General features: G+C 59.4%; 1 protein-coding gene across 1 annotated transcript; it reads right to left on the bottom strand.

Annotated features, from left to right (window-relative positions):
* Window positions 1–5,257: 5,257 nt before the first annotated feature.
* Window positions 5,258–11,331, bottom strand: LURAP1 (leucine rich adaptor protein 1). Its single transcript, XM_014939367.1, has 2 exons — window positions 11,071–11,331; window positions 5,258–7,520 (listed from the first exon to the last, which is right to left on the bottom strand). The coding sequence occupies exons 1-2, from the start codon at window positions 11,269–11,271 to the stop codon at window positions 6,831–6,833; spliced, it is 891 nt and encodes a 296-aa protein (XP_014794853.1). The 5' UTR covers window positions 11,272–11,331; the 3' UTR covers window positions 5,258–6,830.
* Window positions 11,332–11,508: the final 177 nt, after the last annotated feature.

The following is an 11,508-nucleotide window of genomic DNA, read 5'->3' on the forward strand; positions in this document are numbered from 1 at the left end:
TTATCCATGGGGACGGAGTGGGCTAGAGAGAAGGGATGTGAAATGGGGCAGCAGGAAGTGTGATGGGGTGGGATCAGGTCCCTGGAAGAGGCATATTCCACCTCCCGTCTCTGTCCCAGTGGCCAGCACTGTCCCCCCATGCAGCCCCAGCCCCAGTCCTGGTCCCCGCCGTTACAGCTGCTTCACTCCCTTTTGGGGACATCCCCCTCTGGTCCTGCTCCACATCCTTCCCCATGGGTGTCCCCAGTGGGGACGTACCCCAACATCCCCCTGAGAGGTGGCAATGCAGCACAGGGCCACCAGCCCTGGCCAGGCAGTGTCCCTGCCCTCCCCTGCCAGGCTCTGCCCTCCCCACTGTCACACCATGTCTCCCTTAAGCTGCTCGTCTTCTTTTCCTCCCCAGCCCAAAGTCCCCCTGATTCTGCACCTTGCCAGGGGGGACCTGGCACATCTTTTAACCTTTTACTATTTCTGTTTTTACTGCCTATGGCAGATTAAATTTTCTCCAGCCCACGGGGACAGGGATTCTCACAGGAGAGGGCAGCACGGGAAATCCCCCCTGGAGCCATTCAGACCCTGCCTGCCAGACCATCCCTTTCCCCCCACTGCAGGGCTGGCCCCTGTCTCCCACAGCCTCTGTGCAACACATTTGCTGTAATTTTCCCTTAAACACCCCACGGGGAGAAAAAAAAAAAAAACCAAAACAAAAAAACCCAAAACAAACAACAGGGGGGTTCTTCTAGGTCAGGCTGCACTAAGACGGTGAAAGCAGATTAATTTCTCAGAAGAGCAATTCAGATTTTTCTTCCCCGCCGCGCCGGGGACCAAAGCAGCGCTGGCACGCAGGAGGAGCACACACATCTCCTGAGCATATCCAGCTTTTGGTGCCACCCCTGGAGGGTGGCATTGAGCTGGGGCATCCCCAGGTCCCAGCCCAATGGTGGTCACACAGGTGGGAAGGAGAAGGAGGCACCTCGGGAACCCCAACAATCAAGGGTGGGTGCCCACCACCCAAGGAGGAGGAAGGGGAGAGCTGTGCCACCACTCCTTCTCAGTGCCCAACGTCCTCAAGCCCATCCTCACCACCCACCCATGCCCACACCCCCGGGAGGCCCCCAGCAGTCAGGCTTGTTTTTCGCTCCTGAGGAGCGCCGGGAAGCTCTAAAGCTGGAGGATTAGTCTCCAAAGTGAAGGCCTGGCCCGCCGCCAGTCCGGGCAGGGAACAGCCCAGGGAGGACTTTCCCAAAGGCTCAGCTTGCTCCTGGCTGGTGCTCCAGCTTTGTCCCCGCGTTCACCACCCTCCCGGTCACTCAACCGCTGACAGCAAGAGCAGACCTGGGGGCATGGGAGCTTGGGGGAGACCCATAGGTGGGGAGAAGGCAGGAGGTGACCATGAGACTCCCACTTGGTCCCTGAGCTGCCCTGATCTCCAGCTGGGCAGTCAGAGCACCCCTGGCCCAGTGTGGCTTCTCCAGTGCATAATAGAGGTTGAGCACATGCTGCAAGCCCTTTCCTTAGAAGATGGGCACTGGGAGACATCTCTCCCTTCTCTTCCACTGCCTCTTTGCACAAAACCTGCAGGAGGTTCCTGCCTCTGGAGACCTGTAACCCTGGGGCAATTGGAAGGAAAAGCTGGAAACCATTTGGAAACTCAGGACACAGGAACCCTCTACTGGGCTGGTTTAACCTGATACTGGGGGTCCCTGGGCAGGGCGCAGGCTGGGTGAGAGGTGCTGGCCAGAAAAGTGCCGCATGATGGAGCCAGGGTAGGGGCCAGGTTCCCTGGGACCAAGACTGAATGCCACCATGGAGGTAGTTTTGGCATCCACAGGTCTCTCCCTGGTGATCACCACCTTTCTCTGACTGGCATCAGCACTTCAGCCTTACCCAGGAGACCATCCCTTCTACCATAACACCTCAGGGCTGAAAGCAGGGCTTGGGGGCATGACCAGCCTTTCCTGCCCCATTTGTTGGCCTCTCCTGCCCCACGCTGCAACGTGTCGGGCAGTGCAAGCCCAGGGCTCTGCACGCAGCACTGCTCCCCAGAAAGGCTTACAAAGAACCTTTGCTGCAGTGGACCCACCACTCCCCCAGGAGCTGGGGTGGCCTGGGGGACACCCCTCCACCGTCACTGCTGTGACTGGGTCACTTCATCACGTCGCTCTGGCTGAAAACTTTCTCTGGAGGGGTTTGATGCTCAGGCAGGTCACCCTGCAAAGAAGTACATGCTTACCCTGGGGGAACCAGCGGGCAGGGACACCATCAGCCCTAGGTTAGATGTGCTTCATCTGGACCTTTTTTACCTTTTCATCTCCAAGCAGAGGGTGGCAGAGGCAGGGCCATGGCGGGGAGGTCTGAGACAAGCCTTGCGATGAGTCTTGAGACAAGCTGGTGCTTGCATGTGGCCCACAGGGTGCATTTTAGGGCAAGCCCCAATACACAGAGTTTTCCTCCCAGCACCTGACCCCTGAGCGATGCCCAGGGAACGGTTCCAAGAGCCAAGAGGGAGCATCCCAGCCCCCAAGGAGAGGGGGGGATGCCAGGATCCAGTCCCACAGGCTGCCCTTACACCCACACACCCCAGGACCACCCCACACCAGTGAGCCCACAGGGCTGCGTGTGGCCATGGGGCTGCCAGACCCAGAGGCAGAGGGGCTGGATGCCACCTCCCCTCCCCGACCACAGGGACCAGGCTCTCCTCCCCCCAGGGAAAAGGTTATTTTCACGCTGCCTCCCCGCAGGAACTAACATAAATTGCTTAAATGGCTGCAGCGCTCAGGGGACAGGCCCTTTCAGAGCCGAGCTGCACACGGGGAGGGGAAAGCCCAGGGGACTTTTTAATAACTAGCAAGGGGGAGCTATTAAAGTGTTTTACTGCCTCGTTAAGGCAGTCTAATCTCTGTGTATATCTTGGGAGGAAAAAAAAAAAAAAAAAATTGGCTTGCTGGTGTTTTTATTGTAACAGAGGTGGGTGTTTTCTGGCAGCGGCCGGGATCCTGCCTGCTTTACCTGCTTGTTTTCTTACCTGACACCAGCACTGAACAGCCCAAGAAGAGCCCAAGGGCAGGAGCAGGCAGGGCTGGGCAGAGCTCTCCTCCCAGGCAGCGGCCAGCAGACCCACACTGGATCCACACCCCGTTTCCCACCCGTGGGTGCTCCTCACCCCACGGCTGCACCCACCTTCCAGCCGGACGGAGGTCCCCCAGGGCGGGTTTGGGACGTGTTGGCTCTGGATGTGCCTGGGAAAAGCCCAGATGTGTGTGATCCCTCGTCCGGGGCAGCCCAGAAATGGGGCAGGGGATGGCAGGGAAACCGTGGTGTCTCATCCACCCCTCCAGCTCCAAGGGCTGGGATTTGGGGGACACCCAGGGGAGCCCCAGCAAAGGCTCATCTGCAGCAATATAGAACCATCCAACCACCACGGTGAAGGTTTGGAGAAGGAATGGGCTGGGCATTTTGTTTCTAAGGTTTCGTTCCCTTTATTTTTTACCACAGCCCAGCAGAAAATGGGGAAATCCTGCCCAGTCCTGCTGGCTCCAGCATCCACCTCTCCATCTGCAAAAAGCTCAGGGTTTCAAAGCCAGGAGCCTGAACGGATGCTGAGGCCGGGATGGCAGGGCTGGATAAGCCGCTTGCGTTTGCTTTGGAAAGGCTGATGTTTGCCTGAGCAAAACCAGCTCCAGTGCTTTTCCAGGGACCCACCCAGGAGCAAATCCCAACAGCCTGAAATCAGAGCTGTGGCTGCTCCCACCCTGAGCTGGGCTGGAGAAGTCCCTGCCCTACACCCCGAATCCCCCCTGCACGTCCTGGGTGGAGGAGGCAGAACAAGAGAGGCAAATGGAAATGTCAGCACAGCTAACAGGGCTAGCAAACATCCTAGCAAGATCTCCCCTGGAAATTCGGGGCAGGAAGGGTGAAGATGCCATCTGTAGCTGGAGACCTAGTTCAGCCAAGGTCTTCAATATGGCCCACCTCCAGGAGATCCAGTCTCACCAGCATCCTCGCTCCCGGCAGACAAGTTCTGGGGCCCAGCTGCTTCAGGAAGAGTGATTTTAGGTGTCATCACTGTGGTGTGAGAAGGGACACGGATCCCCAGACGTGTGGCCTGTGCCTGTTTCAGGACTGGGGTTAAACCTGCCCTGCCTGCTGAGCTGCCAGCAGCTCCAGAACGTTTCAGCCCAGAGCATCTCCCCTTCCCCTTAGAAACCCCCATAAGCTCAGCAAAGCACCAACAGCGTGGCCTGGGAGAAACACTACCATTTATTAAGCCAGCTATTTTTTGCTGAGAATTATTTTAACAGCGCTGGAGGACTTACCCTGTCTCCCCCCAGGACCCTCAGCTGACTCATCACATGCAGGGCTAGAAAGAAAGCGGGGTACAGCCAGCCTTGGGGGACATGGTGGCTGGGCAGCAGCAGCGGAGCTACACAGGGTGCCATGAGCACAGGCAACAGCAAGCCAAGCACGGCTGCTCCGGGGCAGGGAGATGGGATGCTCACGTAGGGCAATCTGGTCCCAGGTCGCTGGGATTCCCCCAAGTCCTTGGCAGGTGCCATCTCCAGAAATTTTGGACGTTGTCCTGTTCTTCATGTCCATCCAAGGAAGCCCTAAGGATCTGCAGGGGAAGGGAGGGTGCGCGGGGTGCTCAGCATGGAGGGTAGTTTCCACTGCAGGTGCTGCTTCAGAGACACACAGCTGAACCTGTCATGCACCCAACCACCCTCCTAACCACGGCCAGCTGACATCTTGCATCTAGAAAGAGTCACAGCCAGGTCTTCCATCTCTCTTGGCTTCCCACGGACCTCAGGAGGTGTTGTCCCCATTCCCACCACCCCAGCAAGGAAAGAGCCAGGCTGCAACCCATGCAGGCAGGGGAACAACAGCACCATGCTGAGACCCCACAGGCCGGGGACAGACATACCCATGGTTATGAAGCCAGGACCCTCCAGGTTTGTCCACAAGTGTGGAAGAGCCCCCCTCCTTGAAGCAGGGGACTGCAGGTTGCTGAGGTCCTTCCCTGGCAAGGCAAAGGCAGCAGGTCCTGCCCAAGCTCGCACACAGCTCCAACTGCAAGCCATGCCCTACAAGCCAGTGAGGGGTGTGCTGGGAGGCATGGTGGGTGGACAGTAGAAGGCACAGGCAGAAGCCAAGGCTAAAAGGACAGAGGAGATGTCTCCAGGGCAGGGTTGCTGCAAATCCACTCCAGCACAGGAGCCTCATTGTTTCTGTTTGCTGGTAGTAGGCAGAGACGTTCCACTGCAGGTGCTGCTTCAGAGACACACAGCTGAACCTGTCATGCACCCAACCACCCTCCTAACCACGGCCAGCTGACATCTTGCATCTAGAAAGAGTCACAGCCAGGTCTTCCATCTCTCTTGGCTTCCCACGGACCTCAGGAGGTGTTGTCCCCATTCCCACCACCCCAGCAAGGAAAGAGCCAGGCTGCAACCCATGCAGGCAGGGGAACAACAGCACCGTGCTGAGAGCAAAGCTGTCACAGGCTGGGGACAGACATACCCATGGTTGTGAAGCCAGGACCCTCCAGGTTTGTCCACAAGTGTGGAAGAGCCCCTCTCCTTGAAGCAGGGGACTGCGGGATGCTGAGGTCCATCCCTGGCAAGGCAAAGGCAGCAGGTCCTGCCCAAGCTCGCGCACAGCTCCAACTGCAAGCCATGCCCTACAAGCCAGTGAGGGGTGTGCTGGGAGGCATGGTGGGTGGACAGTAGAAGGCACAGGCAGAAGCCAAGGCTAAAAGGACAGAGGAGATGTCTCCAGGGCAGGGTTGCTGCAAATCCACTCCAGCATAGGAGCCTCATTGTTTCTGTTTGCTGGTAGTAGGCAGAGACGTGGCACCACTCATCACACCGATGGAGAATCCCAGCCATCACACTGCGTCAAGGGAAAGCACAAGCCTTTCTGAGTCCGAGCCCCGCAGGCTCTGCCAGGCTGCCTGTACGCTGCCACATCCTGGGGTTTCTGCAGGACCTGGTCCCAAGGTGGAAGACAGTCCAGAAACAAACTGGGAGAACTGGATCTCCATCTCCTGCCCAGTGCTTTGCCCTTCTCACGTAATCACATCAGGAAGGGAAGTCTGCACTGTCATCTTTCCTCCACAGGGCACAGACAAGGGCCCCACAACCCAACAGGAGCAGCTACACCCTGATCACGCTTCAGATCAGAGATGTTTAATCCAGGCAGGGCTTCACCCTCAGGGTAGGGGGTTTTAGGATCCACCATGCGCTGTGGTCAAACCCCAGGTTCCCCAGGTCAGCTCTACCCTGGATGGACACTGGCCTTGAAGGTGATGATGGAAATGAGCACATTCAACAGGGATGTCCTGCTGATGGTCCTGCCCCACACCTTGCAATCCACATGCTGGTGCCACCAAGCTATGGATGCATGGGAGCACCTCCTGTCCTCTCTGGGTAGCTGGTTTGGGGGAAAGGTCCCCAGTTTTTGCAGATGGGAGGCTGAGGATTAGAGGGGAGAGGTCCCAGGAGTCCCACTGTCCCAGCTTTCCCCACCAACCCTTCCCCACCACCAACATCAAGTACCACAAAGCGGTGACCAGTCACCTGCAAGCACCACCCCAGAGCAAAGGATTAAATTTACAGGAACCCACCTCATCCCACCTCTCTCAGAAATTTGCCACAGGGTGGGAACCCCATCCTGTAGGGCTGCATCACTGATGAGGGGGTTAGAGGAACAGTGCAACACCACCAAGCCAGCCTGTCCTCCCCCCATCTCCAACCACCTCAGCTCTCCCAACGGAGACAAGTGAAGCAGAGCGGGCAGTTGGGAGAGCTGGACTGGGAAGGCGAAGCCACGGGCTACAAGAACGTCACATCATCCTGAGACTGGAGCCAGCGCCAGTGGGCATCGTACTCCAGGTGCACTTTGCTGTTGAGTTTGCAGTTCTCGAAGTCAGCCTCAGCTTTCCGAGCCTTCCCGCCTGGATTCCCCTTTCCCGGCTTCTCCCCGGCCCCCGATGGCAATTTGGTGTCTCTGCCTGGTTCCGGAGAAGAGGGTTGCTGGCCCAAATACCCGTTGGCCACCTGGGGCTCCTTAGCAAACCGGTGATCCTGGGGCATCCCAGGTGGGGAGATGTCCACGTGGGGCCACTCGTGCTCCGCTTTGCCTTTCTCTTGCTTTGCAAGACCCCTCTCGGGGTCAATCCTCACCCAATCCTGCTCTGCCCTGACCAGGGCTCTGCCCGGTGTGGGTACGCCAGTGGTTTCGGTGGCGTTTTGGGAATACTCATCCATGTCATCGGCCAACGTGTCCAGGTAGCTACCGACGGAGATGCTGTCCAGCCTGTCGTTGGGGTCCTGCAGGCTGTCCCAGCTGCCCCGCCGTGAGGCCGCCTGGCTCTCCACCAGGCTGTACTGGCTGCTGGCCAGGCTGCTGCAGCGGCTGGTCAGCGTGCTCCTCTCCTCCAGCAGCCACTTCACCGCCTCGATGCCCTCGTTCACCACCACCAGCTGCTGCAGTATCTTCACATCGACCGCTCGCAGATAAGCCTGGCGGGGAGACAGAGAGAGCACAGGGTTTTGGAGGGGAACCAAGGTGACCCTGGTGGCCGAGGGACCCAAGTCCCAGCACACCCCAGCAGAGGTGTCACAGTGGTGGCCATAGGTCTCCCAAGCTGCTTGATGAACAGCATGGCATGGGGGAACACCCTGCAGGGAACCATCCAGGGGACACTGTCCAAGACCTGGGGACAGGTCTTCACTGTGAGGGTGGTGGAACACTGGAACAGGTTGCCCAGGGAGGTGGTTGAGGCCCCTTCCCTGGAGATATTCAAGGAGAGGCTCGACGAGGCCCTGGGCAACCTGGTCTAGTTGGGGGTGTCCCTGCTGACTGCGGGGAGGTTGGACTAGATGACCTTTGGAGGTCCCTTCCAGCCTGGGCAATTCTATGATTCTATTCTATGATTCTATGACATAACCATCAGGGATCAATGACTTGTGGCACTCACCATCAACCAACCCCCTCAGGGAAATAAATCCATGGCACTTCAGTCACTGCCTCCTATGGGGCAAGCAAGGAACTGGAGACACTGGGTGAAGATCTGAGCCCAGAGCATCCTCCAAGCCTTGGGAGGCAGCTGGCAGGGCAGGAGGAACCAGGCAGGGGCACTGGTCAGGGCAAGGGTCGGCTGGACCATCACCACCTCCCCATGCTGTTTTGGCCAGGACGCTTCCTGCATTTATTTCCCCCCTTCTAGAGTCTGATCCAAGCCTGCTGACAACGTGACACAGCAGGATTTGGAGCCTGGGACCCAAAACCCTCCCAAAAAGGGGGAGGACAGTGCGGGGGACAGGCACTGCTGATCACACTGCTCTCCTCGCCAACTCCTGCCCCTCCAAGCCGGGGGAAGCTCTTTGCAAAACTTCAGTTGCTGCAGAAACATCTGTTTTCCTAACGGAAAGCCCCGCGTGCCAAGACATTCCTGTCTGTGTGATACTGGCCGCCGAAAGCCACTGGATTTCCCCTGCTCAGGACACAAATATTTTGCCAGGAAAGGGAATAAGGCGGCAGCAGCGGTGGGGGAGAGGGAGAGAAATCCATTGCGGGACAGGTACAGGCAGCTGGGAGCTGCGGATGCCCACGGACTCCTTCACTAACACACCCTGTCCCCAGCACCATCAATCTGTGATGGAAATCCATGCCATCCCCTGGGATCTCTTCTAAGCCCAGTGCCCGGTCCCCAGCATCCGGTGCCCTCAGAGTCACCCGCCCGCCCACGGGTGACCCCGCCGGTCTCTGGAGACCCCCGTCTCCGGTCCCACAGCGAAAGCAGCAACAAAAGCATCCGAGGAAGGAGCCTGGGAAAACTCCAGCCAGGGTTTCAGCATGGGACACCTCTCAGTCCGGAGGACACACACACAAAAAAAACAAGGGCAAAGATTTTTAGAGACCCAACACCCATCCTCATCCCCTCCCCATGCTCCTCAAGCTGCATTTAAATAAAAAATAGCAGCGATGTGCCCAGATTGGGGCCAGAGCCAGCTTCGAAGTACAGAAACTTCCTTTCTAGGCAAGTTATTTCAAAAACTGCCTACAATGGCCTTTTCTGCACGCACTGCTAAAGCATCTGGCCTTGGCAGGGAGAAGACGCAGGAGGAGGAAGGCTGGGAACCCCTGGTAGGGGGGTTACCCATTTCTCTCCTCATTCGTGCAACCGTGGCTGTCAGAGACACCAGGGGATCCACCCCGAGAGCAGAGGGTGGGAAAGCACTCCCGGCTTTCCATATTGTTTGCTGGAAAGAGTCGGCTGTTGATTTGCTGCTATTTCAAGCCAGCCTGACCCCGTCTTGTTGCGCCCCAAGAAACTCCCTCTCCAGCAAGGTGAGGGTAGCATGGAAGGAGACTAAGGTTCAGCCACTCTTTCTGTTCCTCCAGACGCAGTAATGGTTACACCACACCGACCCTGTACCCATCCCAAAGCTCCCCAGTGCTCCCCGCACGGTGCCCACCGGCATCCAGACCTGGGGCGGCAGCAGCATCCAGAGGGGAGGAAGGAAACTGCAGTCCTGAGTGTGTGGCAGGGGCTGGAGGAGACCCACCTGGATCCCTGCTCCGGGATGGGACACCCTGAGCTGCTCCGTGCCTCAGTTTCCCTGGGTGCATCCTGCAATACCATCCTCTCCCCATCTCTTTCTTTCCAAGGGGACTCCATGTGCCAGCAGAGCTGGAGGGACCATCATGCTCTTCCTCATGCTCTCTAGAGGTGGGGAGAGCATCTCCCCGTGGGGGATACGGCCCCACTCCCCTCCCCAGCACGCAACAAACCTGCAGGCACTTTCTCCCTTCAAGACATGTAGCCCCAGGGACAAAACATCCTCCTCAGAGCAGGAGGCGAGAGTGGGAATCTGCTGTCTTCTCATCCCACCACCTACTCCCAGGCCAGCTTCTCCTCCGAGCACTGGGTTTTGCTGGTTTCTGCTGCTGGGAGGGGAATTTTGGTTCCTGTTCATAGGGATGGGGAGATGGCGGGGAGCCCTGTGCTGGGTTTTGGGGTACCCAGGTGCCAGCCCCAGGTGTGAGGCATCCCTACTTCTTCTTCTTCACTGGCCGGTGAGGAGAGTCAGGGCAGAGACAGGGAGAAGCTTTTCTGAGCCAAGGTTAATAAGGCACGGCCAAAGCCAGGCCTTGCAGCCCGTGATCTGACCCTGCCTGCACCTGGGCAGGGCAAACACCATGGCTGCTTCCTCCTCCTCCTCCTCCTCCTCTGAACAACCCAGGGCCCACAGACCTTTCTCCTCGGTCAGGGTGCAGCCTGGAAGCCGGAGTGGAGGGAAGATGAAAGGTTTTACACCGATGGGGGATATCAAACAGAGCAAAGCGTGGGTGGGGAGGGCTGAGGCTGGCTGAGTCCCCCAGCCCCCTGGGGGTGGCAGGCAGGGACGCGGGCGTATTTAGCCCGTTTCCCTATGGAAACGATGCTCATTCCCTCCCGCTGGAGTATGTGTGCGTGGGAGGGTCCCTTCCCCCAGCAGCACTTGAACCCATTGCCCAATCTCGCCACGTTTCCCGGAGGCGCAGGCATCGCCGGTATTTGCTCCCTCCGCGAAAAGAGGGAGGCGAGGAAGCCGCCACCGGCACTCCCACGGCTCCGGGGAAAGGCTGCCAACGGAGCTCAACCCTTTACTAGCCACCGGAGAAGCCCCAGCAGGAAGCAAACCCCGGGAAATCTCCCAGGGATGCTTGTGCCTTGTCACCTGGGGACAGACACCCGTGGGGGGCGGGGGGCTGCCACCGTGCCCTTGGCGAAGGTCCCTGCCCTAAATCCTGATCACCAGGACATCCCGGTCCCCGTCGGACTCAGTGCCGAGGGGGGGCGTAGGGTGGGGGGGATAGGATGGAGGTGGCCAGAGGGGTCCGTGGGACCCCCGGTGGGGGGATGCTGCGTGGCCGAGGGGCAGAGAAAGGCCGGGTGGGAGCTGTTAACCCATATAGAAAAAACCAAAAGGGGGTGGGGGGGTGTCCCCAAAATGCAGGCAGGGCGCTATTAGAGGGCAGTTACCTGGGGGTGGCAGGCAGTGCCTCCGGTGCGGCGGGACTCCCCAGCTCGAGGCGGAGCGCCCGGAGGCGGTCGGCGAGGGGCGGTCGGGAGCCGCGGGCCGGTGGCGCCGGCGGCGGCGGTGCGGGCGGTGCGGGGGGGTTGTCGGCCCGCAGCCCCCGCAACAGTCCGGCGGGAGGCCGCCGGCCCACCTTGCTGGCCAGCTCCCGCAGGTCGGCGGGCAGCGCCTCCCCGCCGCCCTCCATGCGGGTGGGGCGGGCGGCGGCGGCGGCAGCCGCGCTGTCACCCCGGCCCGGAGCCCCGGCCACGCCCCCTCCCCGCGGGGCCACGCCCCCTCTCTTGGCCACGCCCCCTTTTGGCCACGCCCCCCCGCCTCCACCTGCCCGCACCAGCGAGGTCCGCCGGGGAGCGCAGAGCGGCGCGTGGAGGGGAAAGGGGCGGGGTTAAGTTTGGCCCCGCCTTCCCCTCCCGCCGCGTCTCTG

The sequence above is a fragment of the Calidris pugnax genome, unplaced genomic scaffold, assembly GCF_001431845.1.
Source record: "Calidris pugnax isolate Ruff unplaced genomic scaffold, ASM143184v1 scaffold18, whole genome shotgun sequence".
In the NCBI taxonomy this organism is placed as follows: Eukaryota; Metazoa; Chordata; class Aves; order Charadriiformes; family Scolopacidae; genus Calidris; species Calidris pugnax.